Raw genomic sequence first — 21,352 nt, 5'->3', positions numbered from 1 at the left:
GCACGTGATCGTTGCTGACCCTGACAGGAAGAGGCGTGGCAAAAAATATTCGTTTTTATTACAAGGTTGCAAGTTTATGACAACACTGCCTCAGATGCCCTTTGAGATTATATCCTAACAAGGAAACTTTTTGATATACTTGAAACAAAGACGAAGACTGTCACAACTGTAACATCAATGAGCATGTATTTCAGTTATCAGGATTCATAAAAAAAAAAATACCAGGGCCTGTAAAGCGAAAAATGATTCTTGGTTGGCCTATCGGTAAAGAACGGTAACTCGTATTCCATTTTGTGTGTGGATATGAGATCTTCACACGGGAGTATGCCATGAACAATTTCCTGTATTACCTTTGGAGATTTAGTGCCTATGAAGATGATGGCGAATATTCCTGCGGAACTAAATCGTTTTTGTACCTGTTCCAAGCGCCTGCGGACCATTCTTACTGACACTAAGCGATGTTTTGACGACATAAACGAGGATGGGAAACAAGAAGTGGGTAAGTGCTGAACTTACTTTCATTTCAGTTGTATTAACTTTCTAAAACAGAAATGTTCCAAAAATTAGCCGTCCTTTTATTTCTGACAAATTTCTTTTGTTGAAATTCATGGTATATGAAACATGCAAATACATTATTGATAAGATTTTATAGAAATAAATATTCAGTGCATTGTAGATTGTATTTGATTAAACTATGATTTCAATGCCCATTGTTTTTTTTAACATAATCAAAGTCTCAAACTATAAATAAGATTTTCCCATGATATTCTAATGTCCAGATATTTTTACTCACTTGTATCAACAACGGTGTGTATCATAAATCTGATCAGGGATAATTTTATTGTCTGTACAGGGTTGATATTAATTAAGTAGGTTAATTTCTCCCAAGATGATCGACACAAAAATTCTAGAATTTATCAGTGGATAGTTTTTTGATGAGAGAGAGAGAGACTGAGAGCTCTTAAAATTCATAGGGTTTGTTAAATCTGATGCATAGAAGGAAATTATTCGAAAATTTTTTGGTGGAATTGCAACAATGCACTAGCTCCTATTTGACATACATCTAAATAATGGTTGATTGTTAATTTCAATTAGATAGTCCCTTACTTTTTTTCCTTTTCACCCTTTCATACCACTTATGAACATGTTTATTACATGTAATTTCATCCACTTGTTGCCATTGTTGCCTAATTAGGTTGTACTTTGGATTCAAAGGGCAAAAAACACTCCTTATGGTGCAACAATACAGTTGGCGTCTTATTACAAAATTATGTCTTTGAGAGAAAGATATTCAATAAAAGTAACTCTATTTTTTTTTTAAATATTAGTCAGAGAGTTGCCTATCTTGTTATAAGGCTCCAAGCTCGATATCATGTACCGGTATGTTCCAGCCTAATGAGTCTGCAGATACACCCAATTTTCATGGGACACTCCATAGTTTGATATAAACCTTCAACTTGTTAAACCCTGGCAAGTAGATGCCATATACAAAAAGAAATTAATTATTGTGAAGAAAACTTACGCACCTCATGATTGTACATTGTAAACATAGATAGACGGGGATTAGGAATTTTTGTCCTTGAAATGCTGAATAATGATTATTGATGCAGCACATAAGTAGATTAAGTACAAGAATCTGTCTACTAGGTCCATGTGTACAGTGTATTGATAAAGATGTTTTCAATGACATGTATCCATTGGCAATATATTGCCCTAAATATCATAAAGTTTTTTTTATGCAGATGATTAATATGCAGAGGCCTTTGACACACGGCCCCTCCTTTAAAAATCAAACTTATCCCTCACAACCCTTAAGAAAAATTTCTCGATATGCACTTGTCCTCATTTATCAGTCTTGTAAAACATTTCTTTTTCTTGAGCTGGGTTATAAGACTTTGTAGTACTCACACCTGCTGATGTAGCATTCAGGAAATTGGAAATTATTTTTGCATCATATTAAGTCACCAGATGGCATGCACAGTTCAGTATATACATCATAAATCAAAAGGTTGCAATTACATGGGTTAATTACTAATTGTGGTTGTCATAAGGTTAATGGGGGAAATTATAGCAACAATATTAAAGGCCCTTAATGATTTATGAACAGTCTTTGACACATGAATGCAGAGTTAATGTGTTTGAAAATGTATATTAATTTAACTGTACGAAACTTGTTATTTGCTTGAAATACACACCATGACATATAAGATATGGTATATTTGTTTCTTTTTCGCATTTTGGAAAATTTGCAAACATGGGGAATTTTTTTTATTAAAAATTAGGAGGTTTTTGCAGTTTAAAATTTTTTTTTATTATCTTTATAACAAAAAATACTGGATGTAATTCTTGCACATTGAATGCTTTTTGAAAATTAGATCATCATGAAAATTACGGGTCCCGGATATACGGTATGGTCTAACTAGCTCTTATACTGGAGGTGACTAGGTTTCTTTTCACTTGTCTATCCTTCCAACAATCTCTCAGTATGTCCAAGTTGGATTTTTCATCAATTTTTGTTTTATGTGTTTTAGTTTGAGTTAATTTTAAACTTGCTGGATAAAGCTTCCAAAAACAAGGAAGTCTGTCACTGATTAAGGTTGACTTTTGTCCCATTTAATCAACAGGTGCATGTACCAGCTAAAGTAGATCAGTCTTACACTAAGATCAAACCACATTTTTTCATTAATTGATTTTGTTAAATAATTGCCAACTAAAAGTACCTGCATCATTTAATCAGTGGGGACTGGTTAGGTTGTATTTTGTTTTCTTATGATTGACTCATTAAGTGCCATCTTGTAGTCTAGTACATTCTGTGTCATTTGGTCAGTGGGGACTAGTTTGGTCAGGTTGTGTTTAAATTTCTTATGATTGACAGGAAAAGGGTGCATTGTTTCGTCTATAAAAAGTGTTATCTATGCAGTACAGTGTTGTTGAATCGGTCTTCCTTGTCTAAACAATAGATCCTTTAATATATGAACTAAGCAGTATATACTTATGACAAAAATGTGAAGGCCGCAGATCACAAATTACTGGTACATGTACAACTTGATGAATTGCAGTACAATTATCCATTACTGTTAGTACACATCAGTCTGTTTTCTCTATCCTTTGACAATAAGTAGAGGGCACACTTCGTAGATACAAGAGAAGGCCAAGGACATTAAGATAAATTGTTAAGTGCTGTACAGAGAGACAGTGTTCAGTGTTAGAGGGGCCTGCTATATGTACGTACACCCTGACTGATAATTCATCTAGTTTCCTTCCTTCTGCTGGTCCCCCTTTCCCCCCTTTGAACACACCCCTGAAATCACAGATACACAGGCACAAACACATGTGTACTAAATTCATTCTTTGTTACTTTGTAAATTATACAGGAAGGCCCCCCCCCCCCCCCCCCCCCCCCCGGAACCACTTAAAAGTTTGATTTAATGGATCTTTAAAGTGTCACTCTTGAATTATTGTGTATTATTTCATCATTCAAAAAATGATATTTTAATTATATTAGATTGCATTGTTTAAGCAGTATTGATAATTTTTCCTGATTTTTTTTAATTGCTGGTATTTTTCAATTTTTGATAATTTAAAAAGATCTTAAAATTTGCTGCTGATTTATATATTCATTCTACATGAATAAAATCAAAATTTTATTGTCATTCCTGACCACTCTGAAAAGAAGCCCTCAAACATTTTTTTAGCTGAAAAATATGTCTTCTTCATTTCCATTTGCAAGCGTGTCACAAGAAAGATTTGCTTGACATGTGATTGAAATAAACAAGACTTGACCTGACACCATGGGGTCTCTGTTTAAAATTGAAACATATGACTTAATAGTTGAAGGTCATTCAACTTAAGTGCAAGTTAGTACACAGGTCCGGTTTCAGTTGGTCAGAATCATCAAGAAATGTACTAACATCTATTTATTAATGATATATGTGATTTTTTTTGGTATTACTAAGTGGTTTTAGGGAGTTTTTTAAAGTAATCATTAAATGTACTTAATTATAATCTGATTTTATTTGATCTTTGATGAGATTTTTTAAAACATGTACTGGTACTCTAAGTACTAAAAAATGAACAACATGAAACATATTTTCTTGAACATCATTTAAATGGCAATTCAGGCTCATATCAACCACTTTACCTGTTTAAGATTATGTGGAAAAACAGAGCTAAAATAATGACATGTTCAAATTCATAAACTTGGCATTACAACTCTTTTACCAGTATGACGTTTTACCTTTTAATGATTTTTTTCTCCGCAATTTCCTGATATAAACCATGCGTGACATAGACGAATGTAGCGATATATTTCTGTACGACTGAAGCCGACCTTGTACGAATCACACTCGCCTTTGTAGTTCCTATAGTCTTGTGACTCAAGGCTCCTAATAACCATATCAGGTGACCTAAGGTCGCATAGCTATCTCTAAATAACCCTGAGTGGCAAGAGCTTATTCTTTTTTTTTTAAATTCCGTAGGATTTATGCATGACAGATATCATTTTAACAAAAGATTTAACTTATTGTACTCCTTATTAATTTTTTTTTATTAATATTAAAAATTATTTAAAGAGAGAGAGAGAGAGAGAGAGAGAGAGAGAGAGAGAGAGATTCTTTGCAAGATTTTCATGGCCTGCTGATTTTTTAAAGTAAATGAATCATAATGATCAGTGCTTAAAGGTGACTGAGGGGACAGAGTTGTTGGGTCGTACATAGGATTGAACATTTTGCAGATTGAAATGACTGGAAATTTTTTTTTCACAAGTATTGAATCAAGACTTATAGAAAGTATGATAATAGAACAATTTCAACAAGACCTTGGACTTTCGGTAGGACATGGCTTTCTATTTTTTGAGTCAAAACAAGTTAAAAATGACGCTGGATTTAAGCGAAATATGCACCAATTGCGTAGTTCTAGCTCAAAAGCCAGACAAATTATTTTAATTTCAAAAAGCCATTACTGAGTGGCCTACAATGAAAAAGACAGGCATATGTCACAATACTGTTTGACACAACTACTTCAAGTCTAAACTCTTGTTAAAATGGTTTTCTAAGAAAATACCCCATAAAACTTATATCTATATATTTATTGTTCTTACTGAAACATTCCATGTCTGGGTTGATAGCCAATATTACTTTGCATATATAACAGGAACTAATAGTGAAGAAATTGCATAATTGATAATGAAAATGTTTTACACCCATGCATTTTATCTGCTCTCATAGGCATGTTACGGAAATCCCAACATTTGTGTTAATTGATAATATCTGTTTTTCAAGTACTTTTTTTTTATGTTGGTATTTATTATTTTTATAAAAGTAAACTCAGAAGTGTCATTAAAATATATTCAATAGTCAACGTTGATGTACCAGGCAGTATGAAAACACAAGACTGAAGTATAAGTCTAATGTAGGTGAATTTGAAGCATCCAGTTATGTATTGTGTGGAATGGTTACACATGAAGTCACTAAAAATTATTATTATACTTTCGTGTTAAATACTGAAATCTGATTGGATTAGATGCAGTTGGTAATCCATTCTATTATGCTCAGCATTAGCAACACTTGGCAACGGGTAACACAACGAATTGTTACATGCGCGTAAATTATGCTCGACGTACGCTTCGCCATAGAATTCACTTCATTTCTATATAAAAGCAGTAAAATGTTTTCTAAAATTAAGACATTCAGTATAATAAAATAAATAGTGCCTGTTTGGGAGGGTAACTTTTGAAATTGACACCCCTCGAAACCAATTGTCAACCTCCGCTTCGCGTCGGTTGAAAATGGTTGTCTCAAGGTGTCAATTTCAACAGTTACCTTCCCAAACAGGCACTATTTATATTATGTTACCAGGTTGTTGGTTTTTTTTAAACAGTTGATATTATTCAATTCTTTTGAATTGAGATGAATACAATTCTGTCAAATCATAATGGTTTATATGTCAACAAACATTTCAATTCTCTATTTATTATTGTAGGGGAAGAGGCCAGATATTTCTTTAAAAGTTCTTAATTGTAAATTTTGGTGTGAATTTTTTTCTGCCAATTAAAGATTCTTTAAAATTTAGAGTTTATACAAAAATGAATTGTTATTCAAGGTCAAATATAATATGACCCCCCCCCCCCCCCAACACCACCACCACCACCAATGCACGCACATTTGATTTTATCATTGTCAAAAAATATTGATGATACAAAAATTCTACTGAAAAAACATGGACATGTATGGTTTCTTGGTACTGAAAATAATTAATAACTAGGTATTGCCTGATTAATTAGTGAAGTCATAAGTTTTGATATTTCCTTTAGGACAACTGTTTATGGTGGAACTTCTCCAAGAAGAGGAAGAGGAAGTGTTGTCAACGGCAACCAAACCACCCGGGATTGTGATACTGGGTCAGAACATCTATACAAAAGCCCGACTCATCAATGAAATCTTCAACAGAAACTTGTTTCCCCTGGAGTTCAGCGAATCAGAAAAAAATGGCAACTACCGCTCAGTGCGATTCAAACATGGACACAATTTATCCGTTAGTCTCCAGTTACCGGACGATTACGACCTTGTGGACAACTTGGAGTCATATAAAGGACCATGGAAAACGATTCCGCGGAAAGACCTGGAAATCAATGACAATGAGGTCGGGGACCCTGCCCTCGGTCTCGCCGTCCTGGAGGTGAATTTGAACCACGTGCTCCTTCGACACGGAGCCAGGGTGATAGTTTCGCCCTCCTCCCCCAACTGTGATATAAGGAAGGTGTACACGGACTGTGTGCAGGAAGTCTCGCCCATACTCATCTATTGTTATGAAGATGAGGTCCTGCCAGAAAAGGTGAAGTACTTAAATCAATAAAGTAACTACAAACAGCATCACTTCCTATGAATCCTTCATGGTAACTATGGTGCTGCTCTTTCAGGGGAAATATAGCTAATTTGGGGAAGATTTAGTTGGTAGATGGTATTGATGATGTAAATGAAACACTAAATAGCCATTACGTCATATTTCCACAAACTATGTCATTTGCCCTTCAAGAGAGCAGTACTGCAGAAATTGTTAAGGGATTTATAACTGAATAAAGTTTGTATTGTAAAAATCTAGAATACATAGTCTTCATTGGTACCTTTGGTTTACATATTTGATAAATTGATTTTATATTTTGACACTATATTGAATATTTTAGGATCTTCAGTTATTGAGAGAACTTTCCAATGTCAGCCACTATCAACCTGTGTGCTTTGTAAGAGTTCCTCCCCCTGGCCAGAAAAACATGGACTTAGATCCCCCAGATGGCGCCCCAACTAGTCAAGAGGATATTCAAAAGAGGCTACAAAGGGAAGTAATACATGAGAAAGAGAGTCATCAAAGTCCTAGTGTTGATGAACCTGTTTATAAGGTCATGCCCGACTCTAGTTATACTAGTGTGCCAAAAGAAATCTTGACAAAAGTCCTTTCAAACTCTGATGTGTTTCGACAACTCTGTAAAATAGGATACTTGAATGATTCACCTGGTGTGCGCAGCATTCAGCATTGTATTGTGTCCGACTATTATGAGGTTGACAGTGAACTTGTAGAGAATTTTGAACTCTTCCCTCAGAAGTTTTTACAGTTTCTACAGCAAATTCTACAGAGGTACTTGGTGAATTCTTCCACGGTTTTGAATAATTCCCATGCTCGCTGTCTCAACATGTTCATTATCTCAGCCTTTGACATGGCAAGGGATATGCTAATTACACCAAAGAAGCTGGAATTTGCCAGAGAAAAGGAAAATGAACTCTTTAAGCAGCTAATGGAGATGGCGTCAAAAAAAGGCGACGAAATCAGAAAAATGATCGCAGAGACGATAGGTGATATGAAGGATCAACTGATTCAAAAGGCGGAGGAATACGAGTTTCTAGGTACACTGTCTGAAATCTTCAGTAGCGTTAAAATATACATATAGAATAGCTTTACTTGGTCAATACCACAATACACAGGTAGCCTTAAAATATACATATAGAATACCTTTACATCGTTACTATCACAATATACAGGTAAAAAATTAAAAATTTTCATAAACCTTCAGATTTTGTTGCAGTACATTGTCAGTGTGATAATTTTGAAGAAATAACTCAAATAAGTTATTCATTGCTTGAAATTTCATGCAATAAAATAAATATGAAAAGGGCAATTGTCAAAAATCATTTTTAGCGAGATGATTATGTTTTCTCAATAACCATGATAACTTAATTTCCAGCTTGCCATGTGATACTAACAATGTTTATTGAATACAATGTGTCAAGCAAATTCAAAACTCACATTTATCTCAATCTGGAAAATAAATAAGTGGAGCAGACACATTCACAAGTTCAAAAAGAACAATTCAAAAGAAGACTTAATTTGTACCTGTCTAGATGATAAACAATTGCTGCAATATTTTGTAGGTGTAGATTTCAATGAAGATGGAGAAATTCTCACCCAGAAAGGTCTGAAGATCTGTACATACCAGATTCAGGAACTGGTTCTTGGGGCCCTGAACCAGGCAGTGGCTAATAAACTGCTCGAGTCCATCGACATCCTACGCGAGTCCTACACAGGTACTTTTGTGAACTCATTCATGGCCATCTACTTGCTGACCAGGCCCAAACCATAATCTGAGAATAGTCGTTAAGTTTACAGTTTGGTGACTTTAATGGGTACCCATTTCCATTGAATTGACATCATCATTGAATAACAAAATTTGTTTTTTTTTCATTATTCTTAAAAGTTAATCCACTAATACCTGCAACAAAATAGGGTCCCAACAAATATAAATGGCTGATTTTTCTATAGATACAATGAGAAATTTAAAAGAAATTTTGTAATGTGAAAAATGTTAAGGGATAATAAGTTCATTAATCTCAGTGAACACTTTCACAAATTACAGTTGAACTTCGGTATTTCAAACACCAATATCTCGAATACAATGGATATGTCAAAGTGATTTGTAAGCCCAAAACACTTAAACTTATAGTATTTTACCTTTGTTATCTCGAATGCTTGGATATCTTAAATTTTTTAACCAGTCCCATCTAGTTTGAGATAATGAGGTTTGACTGTACTTGGGTGCCTAAATTGATCTCATTTTTTTCTGCTTATGTTTTAAATAAATTAGAAACTTGTTTGCATCAATTAGAAATGATGAATTATTAAGAAATATCTCCATGGGTTCATTTTCACCAAACATTTGATCTCTGGCTCTGTCAATTAGAGCTGGTCTATAGCTGTAATGATGTATCATTGACAAAATAGAAAAGCGTAGAGTTTAAAGTGATCATTTATAGACTGCTATCAGGCAGTACTGATAACTGTGTAAATGAGGTCATAAGATTTTTTTACCAAGTGTTTACAGAATTGATTTGTTTGTCAGAGGATAAAGGGTTTATGTCATTCTTCCGTTTGCAGTTAAAAAAACCCAAATTAAACTAATTTTGTTTAATAATGAAAGATTTCCTCAGTTAAATTCCTAAGTTTGACATTAAATCTGACCCACTTTTTTTTGGAATATTGTACTATTTTATTTGAACAGATTTTTTTCAAATTGTTATTTTTGCAATATTAAGGCATTATGATTACATACCTCTAAATGTTGTAGAATTACTCATTAGGGTTTTCAATTTGATGATTAACCTTTTACATCTAACAACTGGATATATGAAATGTTGTAATAATCTCTTATTCTGGATTGGCCATAACATAATGCTCAAATTTGCTACCCTCCAATTGTAAAACCAATTCTTTATATCCATGCACCAAACTAAAAGGTACATAAACTAAATGGCTCGTGCTGTACATCTAGGAATTTAAAATGGAAGTACTTGAACTTCTCTGTAAATTGTTGCAATATAGTCAGGAAAAGAAGATGAATGCACCAGTTCATGATGCATCAAAAAGGTCTAGCTTCTGGATTTTTTTTCTAAAACTGCTGTTACAGTTAATAAATATTGAGCTGGATGACTGTGGCCATTTTTAGACTGTATTAATTTCCTGAAGAAGAAGAGCTCTGTATTACACGTAATATACAGGAAACTCATTCAATTTTTGGACTTTTTCTTTGCTATATAGTAGTGCATGATGGATAATTTTTTGACTGGCATTGATTCAGCCTCTTTTTATAAATGTTCTAAATTGTTTGGCATTAAAAGTTGTATGTGACCAGCTATCATTAGATTGCTGACCTCACTTTCACCATGTTCTTGGTCATCGGCATTTTGTCTTCTGAACAGACGACATACAGCAAGGGTTGTTTTCCTGTTAACCTAGATTAGTTTCACATTGTAACCATCTGGTTTTTATTTTTGTAAGTTTCTAAATTTATTTTTTCTTGTAACTTGTTTACATGACATAAGAGCCTAGATTTAAATATACTGAATACATGTAAAATAATAGCCATAAATATGATATAATAAATGTAATGCGACAAAATAAAATTTCTAAATAAAGATAGGGAACAAGATAAATCTCTATCAAACAAATACAAGAGCAGATCAGCCATTGGCTCTACCCTATCGCACCGTTATCAGTTATAGATCAGACTTTGATAAATTTTGATCATTGTGTTATAAATGTCAACTCGATTAGTTCATATTTAGTTCGTATAGTTTATCAGCGGTAACCTTGGTATAACTATATCTCTGTGACTGATCATCAGCAGTTATTTACAATCAACAGTTTGATAAATTAAGGTTGATGGCTTTGTAGTGTCTGAGTCAGTGGACTATAGCTAGACTTGGATAAAAAGATGAGATTTGATGATAATAGCATTTTCTCTGTAAAAATAAATGGGGCACAGAAAACTGAAATATGACCCTTGAAATTTTTTTTTAAATCCATGTACTGTAAATTCCTCTCTCCTGATGTACCTACCCAATTATTTCTAATGTCATCTCTACAAAACTTTCAAGTTATAAGGAGTTTTTTACTTCTCAATTTAACTTAGTTTCATGTTTGATGGGTTGATTTATTATTTAAAGGTATATTACCTTATACTATGTTGTGATAAATGAGTAATCAGGTTCGGTATATAAATTGTAAAATGACAGAAAAGGTTCTTATAATTAATGAATGAATTTTTAAGTATACAAAACCACCAATTGCTATATTTAAGCTTCTCCGATCCTCAGCCTCAAAGTTTTTTTTTCATTATAAAAGTGCTATTTTTCATTCAAACTTTATAAATGAAATAAAATAAAAAGAAATTTAGAAGAAAAAAAATTGGTAGTACCGGTGCATTGGTGGCTCGAACCCGTTTACTACTATGTAGTAGATCACCGTGGAACCACTAAGCCAAGCAGTTTGTTGAATGGCTTAGCATAATATTAACACTTCAAGACTAATTAATTTTGTCTATATAAAGGAAGATTTATGCTACGAATAACAAAATTCTGGATAATTTAGAGTTATTGAACATTGCTGAGGATTGGAGATCATTAAAATCTAAATTTTTTCAGTGTTTTAGAAAACTATCTGCAAGACATGTAAAAAAAAAAATGAGATATCCATACTAGTATTACTTTTTTAAAACCAAGGATGCTGTCTGGAAATCAAATTAAATTTTTCATCATTTCATGCCGGGTTCTTTTTTTTCTCTTCTTCCTTGAATAACAAAAATACACATTTGTTTCTATATAGGTACCCTTCAGCGATGCCTGGAGAGTCTGGAGAGAATTGACAAGACAGACGGCAATGGTTCACCGGGGACAACCAGCGAGGCCCTCAAACAGGTTATACAAAAAAAATGTACTATTATATCATCCCTAACACCCCAGCTACTCTATTTCCCAGTTCTTAACAAAATTAATGCTTATTTTCATTTCAAAAAATATTTTTTTATGTTAGAAATAATATTAAGTTTACCATACCTTTCTTGTTGGTATTTGAAATTAGTTAAGATTGTATCTCAATGCTTTCAATGAGACCAAATTTTAAACTCTTTTGCTTGTAGCAAAAACAACGTTAAATTCTAGGTTATCTGAAAAAAAAAATACGACTCTTAAAATTTATTTAAGATATTTAAGAGTTAGTATCAATCTCTTTTTGGAAAATCATATTAAAGAATGTTAATAATTTATAAATCCTTGAAATAATATGGTTTTTCAAGCAACCTTAATCAATACATCAACATTTACTTGTTAACAGTTGCAGATAACAGGAAGAAAATTTCCCTCTCTAACATTTGAGTCCATTCATGATATACAGCTTGACGTCATTGTGTAGAATGAGATACGAACTGTAACCACTATTTCTGACTCTGATTTTATACAGATCATGAACGCAGCGTACCAAGTGGAAATCAGTTTACAGTCCAGTTCTTCCTTCATCAGGGTTATACTGGAACGAATGAAACAGGTAACAAAGGATTGGAGTATTGTTGCCTCTCTCTGCTCTTTGTGCATTCACTAGTCTTGGCCTTACTACAGTAGAGTAGTTAATTGTGTGTGTCAGGTATATATGGGATTCCTACTAGCTCCTAGCTACTAGAGGGTTAATCCTTTAGCTTAATCGGTAGAGTGCTGTTTTTGCATGCCTGAGGGCCCGGGTTCAAATTTAAGCAAAGGCAATATTTGTGTCTGTTACATATACACAAGTTTACAGTACAGTTAGAATAAAATTTGCAGACTTTGCTCATTTTACTGCAGTGTTTTTACAATGCATTATGATTAGTAAACAGTGTTGCATTACAAACTGAGTAGCTAGTGTCAGATTCCTTCATTGTTTTAGATGAGAAATATTCACTCTTTAGTCTTTCGGGTAAAAAAAAAAATTATCAGTTAATAAAATGTATTCACACGCTTTATTGTCTTTCTGCACTTTCAGTACTTTGATTAAGGCCTTCTTTACTACTTATTTCTCCATTAGCTGGTAATTAAAACATGATGATTAAAAGAATCTCATTAATACATGTATATGGCAGATTACAATACATGAGGAGTTAAAAAAATTCACATTTGCTAGAATTGCACCTAAGCAGTGTGACAGCATCTCTTTTTGTGTAATTAAAAACAACTTTATGCTAATTTTATAGAATGTGATTATGAAGGTCAGTAATGTATAGAATTGGATAATGCTCATGCACACAATTATTGTACATTGATTTCCACATCAAATAATTAATGCCAAATATTTCCTTAATTAAAAGTACCTCTCGTAGCTTAATTTGACTATCTAACTAACCAGGTGCTTGTATTAAATCTTCTCTTATTTTTTGGAATGATTTGTGTCATGGTCATGTAGGTAGAAAAATGCATGTTTAGTGACTGTAATGTCTAAAGGTTAATGCTACGTAGCAAGTTTGGGCGACAGCTGGAAAAGAATGCCACTTCCTAATCAATACATACTAATAATTACATGTACTAATGGATACTCTAGCTAGCGTATTAACAAATCATTTTAAGCAGATCTGCTTAATTTTTCATCAAAAACATTTATATACAACCCTTTGATTTGAGCAATACATGTTTTTCATAAATCTAATGAGAGTATATCAACCGAATATGAAGTCCGAGGTTTTTGTTATCAGTTGATTCATTCTTATGTGTCCATAAGAATATGTATTGACCAATATTAAAAGGCTATAATCGCTTTATCATAATATCAAATGTATAACTAATACTTTTCAAGATTACTAAAGTAAAATAATTTGTTTATGATTTATATTGATGTGAAGTCGCTATGGTGACATCACAAAGCTGCACATTTCAAAACCTAGCTGTATAGAATATTAAGGTTTGTAAACTTACAGCACGATCATGCAACAAAAAAAGACTAATTATATGCTTTGGGAAATTACAATATTAAAATAATTTTTTGTAATAATCAATTGAAATTAGTTTAATGAATATCCGTAATGTTTGATTAATGCTTGTTGATGTGAAATTTTTTTAACCTTGATAAAAAAATAATGATAACTTCATCAGATGTTGACATTGTAATTATCATTTTTCATCCACTGTTATCACATATGCCTTCTTTTAGCTTAACTAACATGGTTGAAATAGTGCCATCATGACAAACATATACCGGGTATAAACTGTGTTCAATATAACAATCTATCATTACGTCATTGACAATCAATCAATCAATCTATTAATCAATCAATCTTCCAGCTTGTCCAGTCAATGCCATGGAGCACACAGCCAAAAATAGATTTGGAGTGGAAGAGGAAGGCGGCCTCGGACATGCTGAGTAGTCTTAGTGAGGCCAGGTAACCCGATAAAGAGTACCACCACAAATATTTTATTTGGTGGTCTGTTTAGCTCATTTCATGTTAGGAATCTCAGAAAGAGTCTGGTGTTACGTTCAAAGACCATTGATGCACTTCAGTCTTGCATTAGGTTTTCTATTTCATCAGGTTTCTGACTAAAGAGTCCTTATATAATATTTTTACAGTCTTGTCTTAAAGTTTGCACAGAGTGACTGTGTTTCACAATGAGATGTGAACATTTTAGAAAATATGTGCATGCATGTGCAAATCTTGGTCAAAATCTTAGTCAGCTCAATGTTCTCAATTACACTGCTGGTAAACTGACTAGATTGAATTCTGAGCTTGATTGTGACATTTATATCTGCTATTTTCAAAGTGAGTATAAGTGAATGAAATTGCTTTATTTGACATCCATTTGATCAAAAAATAATTTTCATAGTTGTATACAATAAGTACGAGTATTCGTATTACATTATTTACAAAATGTAAATACATGTATTCATACTTTTACTTTCTTACAGATTGGCCAAGAATATATCCAGCCAGATCAAAGAAAGGCTGAATAAGTCCCATGATTCCTTTGCGAGTGCTCTGAAACAGTTGGAACAGAAACACTCAGGACGACTGGACCGTATTGAGGAGGGACGACTAAAACTGCGGAAAGTTCACGCCCCGCGAGTAGCCAAGGTCGCTCTGGAGAGTACATCACTGATGGACGTAATACTGAACGGTAAGTTTTATATTTGACTATGACAAGGAATTTTTTGAAGAAAAATTTCACAAAACTTAGTTCCATTTTAAGTGATCACTTTACGTTGAATAGAAACTGAGGTGCCATTTTTATTTGCCTAAAGAGAAGTAACGGCCTTGTATCTATATTTCTTAAAGAAATATCATCTGAAAAAAAACCCTTCAATGTAACATTGATTTGATTTTTTGAAGGAATAAAATGAATACCAGTGTAATATGTGTAATATGATTATAATGTGTCCATGTAGATTGCTTGTCATATACTTGTATTAAGTGACATAAGTGACAAAATAACTTTGAATTTTGTAGGCATGCCCCAGATGGGACGAGAGATAGGGCGAGGTCAGTATGGAGTTGTCTACTCCTGCGATTCCTGGGGAGGGTACTCTCCTTGTGCCATAAAATCGGTTGTTCCCCCAGATGACAAGCACTGGAATGACTTGGCTTTAGAGTTTTACTATACAAAGTGAGTTTGATTTTTGTATAATATTTAATTTGAACAAACAACCATAAATTAATTTCATTGTGAAAGAATTTGTTGTCCTTACTCATGGTTTTAAGGTGTATGCACCATGCTCAATGGAAATCCACCCTTATGATAACTTTCTCTACTGTTTCCATACACGTATTAAATATAAAATGCTAATTATAGCTGCATAAATTTAAGAGAAATTAATCTTCACGAGTCATTGGTTTTTAGCTTCTGAACTTTATATTTAGTCAGAGTCAGCTCTTTCATCAGATATCATAAAATGAAAAAGGTTAAATATTCTTGAATTATTTTTACATCTCTTCATACTTTGTCGGGTTTTGATTGACAGGAATATCCCCCAGCATGAGAGAATCGTGGCCCTGCGTGGGTCAGTTATAGACTACATGTACGGGGGAGGGAGCACCCCCGCGGTTCTACTCATCATGGACCGCCTACAGAAGGACTTGTATGGGGCCATCAAACAGGGTCTGGATTGGTTGTCAAGGTAAATATCAAAATAAAAGGTCAAAGGTCATGTTACAACTATGGAGCCATCAAGCAGGGTCTAGGATGGTTTTCAAAGAAAATGATAAAAATAAATGACCAAAGCCCATATTAATATTAATATCAATTTGAGATTCTCAAGGAATTTAAATAAAATATGTGGCTGTTCCTGATTATAAAAAATTCAGTTTATTTTATTTTTCTCTTGAAGGATTGTTGTAGCGATTGATGTAGTGGAGGGGATTCGATTTCTCCACAGTCAAGGCTTAGTTCATCGTGACATCAAACTTAAAAATGTGTTGGTAGGTACATTAGTAACCAGTAATGCTCACTTTTAAATATTGTTTTTAAGTTTAAAAACAGTCAAGAGTCCATACCTCTGTATTCAAAACTGTTTATAGATTTCTTCCATAATATTATTTCAGCTGGATAAAGAAAATCGTGCCAAGCTGACGGATCTAGGTTTCTGTAAGCCGGAGGCGATGATGAGTGGGAGCATTGTGGGTACTCCTATACACATGGCCCCGGAGCTCTTCACGGGACGGTATGACTGCAGCGTAGACGTGTATGCCTTTGGGGTTTTGTTCTGGTATGTGTGCGCTGGAAACGTGAAGCTACCTGGTGCCTTTGAACAGTGCGCCAATAAGGATCAGCTATGGCAGAATGTTAAGAAAGGTACGCTAAACAATGATAAAAACTTTGGTAATTTCAAGGATTTATATAAAAGAACTGTACATTCTCACTTTTCGGGGATGAATACACTGTATACCTATGTGTAATTTTTAGTGCAATACAAAATTAGTACCCTTTCATCATAATGGCATACAATCATTGGGAGAAGATACTTTCTGCAATTTCATGATTCAAGATACCTCTTGTTTCCAGAGCAGAATTAGATTTTTTAGCATTACAATTTATAGAGTTACAGTTCGACATGCTCTTGCTAATATGCCAAAGCTGAATCCTAATACAGTCAGTTCATATATATTTATGTATCATGACTAATGTATACAAAGTAACAACAACTAGGAGGAGAAAATCAATAGTACATATTACTTAAATTACATGTTTGTTCTTCAGCAATTTTGAAGTTGGCATATTTTTATGATTTTATTGTTTGCATGAAGGACTACGTCCAGAAAAGTTAGCGGTGTTTGATGAAGAATGCTGGACCCTGATGCAGGAATGCTGGGAAGGTGACCCCATGAGGCGCCCCCTACTGGGAAATGTGCAAAAGAGGCTGCAGGATCTACTGTCCACTTACAAGAAAACCCAGGCAGCCAAAGCCAAGACACAGCAGCAGAGCAAGCCGCTGACCAGACGGATTCCCTCCAGCGGATCTAGAAGCCAGTTTGTATCTTGATAACTGAGTGTTGTGTAGACGCGCTGGAGAAGGGGTCAATTAACTCATCTTAAACTAAATTCTTCCAGGCATGTGTGTGATATATGCTTGCATTGAGCCTAATTTAGACAAAGTAGTGCACTCCTGAAAGTTGTATTTGTTGTTGTTATTGTATAGTTAATTCCTGTATGATTTACAAATTGTTTATTAACATCATAGCTTTGTACATGCATGCTTTTGTGTTTTGTTACATTATAATATAATAACCATTACTCTCCTATTTTTAAATGTGTGACATCATCATGTATATATATATCATACTTCCTAAGAATAAGACTTAGTCCTTATTTCATATTTTCTAGATTTGAATCCCTATAAAAATAGCTGAATAAAGCTACCTTTTCTCTTATACCTTTATTTTTTAAACAACATTTTCTCTTCTTAGGTTAATTTTGGAACCATTAGAACTTGAGGTTGCATAAATAAGGTTGAAAAGTTTCGTATTGCACATCATTTTGTTTAGGAATACATTTCCATCATCTTCTTATTCTGCTTCTTCTCTCTATATATTAGTGAAATTTTTCTCAGGGTATGGTAAACAAAAAGATACCTCTCTCAGTCTTGTGATTTGTTTGTTAAATGTGTGAGTAGATTTAACGTACTTAACAATATTTTCACAGATCCAGAATTTTTTCGGAGTTGGGGGGGGGGGGGGGGGGGGGAGGGGTGGAGAGGAGAGGGGAGAGTCAGATGTATATCTAAGCTTGCCAGGGAGGTAAGAGGCATATTTTTGGTAAATTTTGATATCAAGTAAATTTAAGAAATTTGAAATTAAGAACGTCCAGACCCCCTCCTTCTAGATCTGTGCATGCATTATAAATCACATGATTTTTTATAAAACAAAATTCAGAATAGACAAGGCCCATTGTTTTTTTCCATTTATATTTTAAATAGAGCTGCTTATAACCAGCTTGTGTTTAGGTTTGCCTCATGCACAATAAACACAGCTGATACACGCTTTTCTTTTTTTTGCTTTTCAATAAAATTTGCCTGTTAAAGTAGAAGGCATTAATGCAATTAAAATAAAGCTATTGTATCTATAATATGTAAATGAATGGTAGATAGTATTAGTGTAATATTGACATTTTATTTTGATATTTTTATAATTATTTGTTCACATAGTTGCTGCTTCTATGACAACACTTCTTATTTCTTTTTTTATGCATGATTTTCATTTAATATTGTTAATTCTTCTACCAGTTAATATGAACATTTTTTATTGTAATAGTCAGAAACATTGCCTCAGCAGATAAAATTTGAAGGGGCGGGGCAGAAAGGGCGGGGCACTAGCGCTAGAGCTTCATCTGTCCATTCTTTTTCAGATTCTGTTGCCATCCTGAGTATTTGGAGTCAGGAAGCTTTGACAACTACCCTTTTGTAGAAATTGATGAGCAGCACTTTGAATAACTTTCTTTTGACAGCTTTGCTTTAATACTAAAGCATTAAATGTGCCTGGTTTTACATCAATATTATATCGCATTGTTTACCAGGTAGAAAAGTATTTCATGTCAACTCTGGTCATGTACTTTGTAGCAATGCTTATAAAATGTTAGATTAATTTTGATATATGTAACCTATTTGGGGTTTAAAATAAGCTCTGTAAATATTGTCATTTTTTAAAATGTACATTCCTAAGTGCTTTTGAAAAGAAATTGTTTTTCGTATATTTATGATTATTCATACCTACATCTTTGTATAATGCATTAGTAGTACATGTATTTTGTGCAATTCTTTTTACTAGTAAAACTACTTTAAATTTATGCATTATGAATGCTCCACCAATTTCTTGCTTTTTATTATCACATGCAATCATTGACTGATCATGAAAGGTAATTTTTTAATTGTTAAACTTGAGCAATTTTTCTTGTTAAATTCTGTTACATGTAAATAAATGTGTTTATTAATTTTGTATTACATGTATTAGGAATGGTTAACCATTCAAATATTTTGGTTGTTTTGATATATCCAGTTGAATATCAAAATTTTGATATATTGTACATGTATTATGATGATGTATTGAGATTACAGTTCCTTACTTATCAAAGGGTTTTGTTGTTGTTAAAAAAAAATCATTGCATGCATGGATCTAGAGGATGGGGTGAGACATTTTCTAGATCCGCAATTGCATTGTATGTGCCACACATACATGATATTTGTATAAAGCTGTTTTTCTGAGTAGTACATGTACGTGATATGATATTGTTCAACTGTACATCTGGCCTATTCATAAATTTCATTTTGTTTGAACAAATTTGTACAGTATAAATAAACATTCAAGTTTAGACTTCGATTAAAACCCGCGGTCAGTCTTGCACATGCTTATTTAGCGTGGGACAACTTGCTGAATTTTTCTCGTTTTCATGAATAATTCATGCCTTATTCTGATTGGTTCCTTCACACTTTTGTAGAGACAGTTCATCTAGTCATATATTGTCTGCTTGAATGTATGTTCTCGTATCATGATCCTTAAAAAAATAAAACGCTCTCTTATTGGTTAACAGAAAATATTAAACAGTCATGAAAACATAAAAGTTGGCCAATGGTCAGTAAAGGTGGGGGTTTCCCATGATGCAGTCTGAAATAATTGTTTAAATCAGTTATGCGCAATCAATAATTTACCTGTATTACGAAAATGTGCTGTCATCTTGAAAATCCACACAGCGCGCATCTAAACTGATAGCGTTTGTTCCTAATAAAAATTGTGAATGTTTTTATTGGTTGTTTGATAACTATATCGATGCTGACACATGTTCACTGTTTCTGTTATTTCAGATTTTTACACCAAATGAACTAAAATTGTTGTAGTCTTGAATAAAAGCAAATTCTTCCGTCGTCGTCACATTTAATTTTCCTTTATAGGTTTGTTGGAGCCTTTCGTATATGTGCTTACATATTTTAAAGAAAGGTTTCTAGGTATTGACAAAATGATGTACATATTAAATATACCTTGATAGTAAATGCTTTGTTCCGACTTTAAAGGATGGGGCATTAACTGCTTGATTTTGTGAGAACCGATTTGTTAATCCGAAGCTTTTCCGTATTATGGACTGATACGGTATGGTGATTCATAGGTCTCTATAGCGACTGTTTGAAAGGGGAGAAACGAAAAAATGTAAATATATTTTTTTAATAAAACGTGTTGCATTAATAGCTATGAAAAAAGCAAATTTAGATTTATTGTAAGCAAGTAAACATTGAAACGCCAAAAGAACTAGCTGGTAGAAAAAGTAGACTTTAATCTGTAATTGCTGCTTTGGTGATTAGACTATCTATACAATGGACGACACAATTGAAGAATGCTTTGAAAACATAAATTATCTTTTGTATCTGATACCTAAAATATTGAAAAAATCCGAAACCTAGAAGTCTGCGCACAAATCTAATTTTAGCATATCAATTATAAACTGATAAATTTCCTGCACAATGTAATATTTTTAAATGGTTTTTAAAATGTTGTTAATCATTTGTTTAACTTTAATATATCGTCGTAAAAGCTTTGAAGAAACTTTCAATTGAAAGTAAAAAGTTTTAATGGTCATATGAGATAATAATCAATATTTTCAAAAGGAAGAAAGTATTCCTTTTGCAAACGTTAATTTTTATACGAAAACATCCTGTAGGATGTGTAGGAGTGTGTTGTGTAGTTGGTTTAAAATAGCGTTCTGTTCTGTCATTTTTCTTCTCCTGTTACAATCACATGTACTCCAAAAATGTAAATGATTCCATCTCAGCACGCTTGCATGTCGAACAGATTGTGACATCTTATGCCTTTTAATCTTTACAATCTACTTCATTATCAGGTCAATTTCAACTCTTACTCTCCTAAACAGGCACTAATTTTTTTATTATCCTGAATGTCTTAATTTTAACGAAAACTTAACTGCTTTTATATAGTAATGACGTGAATTATATGGCAACCGTACGCGCTTAGTTTACACGCATGTAACAATTTTATTATACCTCAATATGATTATTCTAATATAACGCGACATCTGATTGGTTCTAG

At 33.3% G+C, this 21,352-nt stretch overlaps 1 protein-coding gene across 2 annotated transcripts; it reads left to right on the top strand.

Moving 5' to 3' along the window:
• Nucleotides 1–54: 54 nt before the first annotated feature.
• On the top strand, nt 55–20,176 carry LOC128159117 (dual serine/threonine and tyrosine protein kinase-like). Of its 2 annotated transcripts, XM_052822172.1 has the most exons (15): nt 55–499; nt 6,311–6,831; nt 7,181–7,895; nt 8,421–8,573; nt 11,647–11,738; nt 12,280–12,363; nt 13,040–13,054; nt 14,121–14,218; nt 14,740–14,948; nt 15,278–15,434; nt 15,790–15,945; nt 16,156–16,246; nt 16,370–16,619; nt 17,072–17,294; nt 18,669–20,176. In XM_052822172.1, exons 1-15 carry the CDS (start codon nt 370–372, stop codon nt 18,751–18,753), a joined length of 2,979 nt encoding a protein of 992 aa, XP_052678132.1. In that variant the 5' UTR covers nt 55–369; the 3' UTR covers nt 18,754–20,176. The 2 variants fall into 2 exon arrangements, with proteins under 2 accessions (XP_052678132.1, XP_052678133.1); XM_052822173.1 differs by lacking the exon at nt 13,040–13,054 and having other exon boundaries at nt 56–499.
• The last annotated feature ends 1,176 nt before the right edge of the window (nt 20,177–21,352 follow it).

The sequence above is a fragment of the Crassostrea angulata genome, chromosome 8, assembly GCF_025612915.1.
Source record: "Crassostrea angulata isolate pt1a10 chromosome 8, ASM2561291v2, whole genome shotgun sequence".
NCBI classification, from domain to species: domain Eukaryota; kingdom Metazoa; phylum Mollusca; class Bivalvia; order Ostreida; family Ostreidae; genus Magallana; species Magallana angulata.
The sequence above is the reverse complement of the archived record's forward strand: the minus strand, read 5'-3'. Positions and strand labels throughout refer to the sequence as shown.

Coding starts and splice junctions, on each gene's coding strand:
- LOC128159117 (XM_052822172.1), top strand. CDS start 370: ATGAAGATGATGGCGAATATTCCTGCGGAACTAAATCGTTTTTGTACC. Junction 14,219..14,739: donor AGTAGTCTTAGTGAGGCCAG/GTAACCCGATAA, acceptor ACTTTCTTACAG/ATTGGCCAAGAATATATCCA. Junction 16,247..16,369: donor TCAAACTTAAAAATGTGTTG/GTAGGTACATTA, acceptor ATATTATTTCAG/CTGGATAAAGAAAATCGTGC.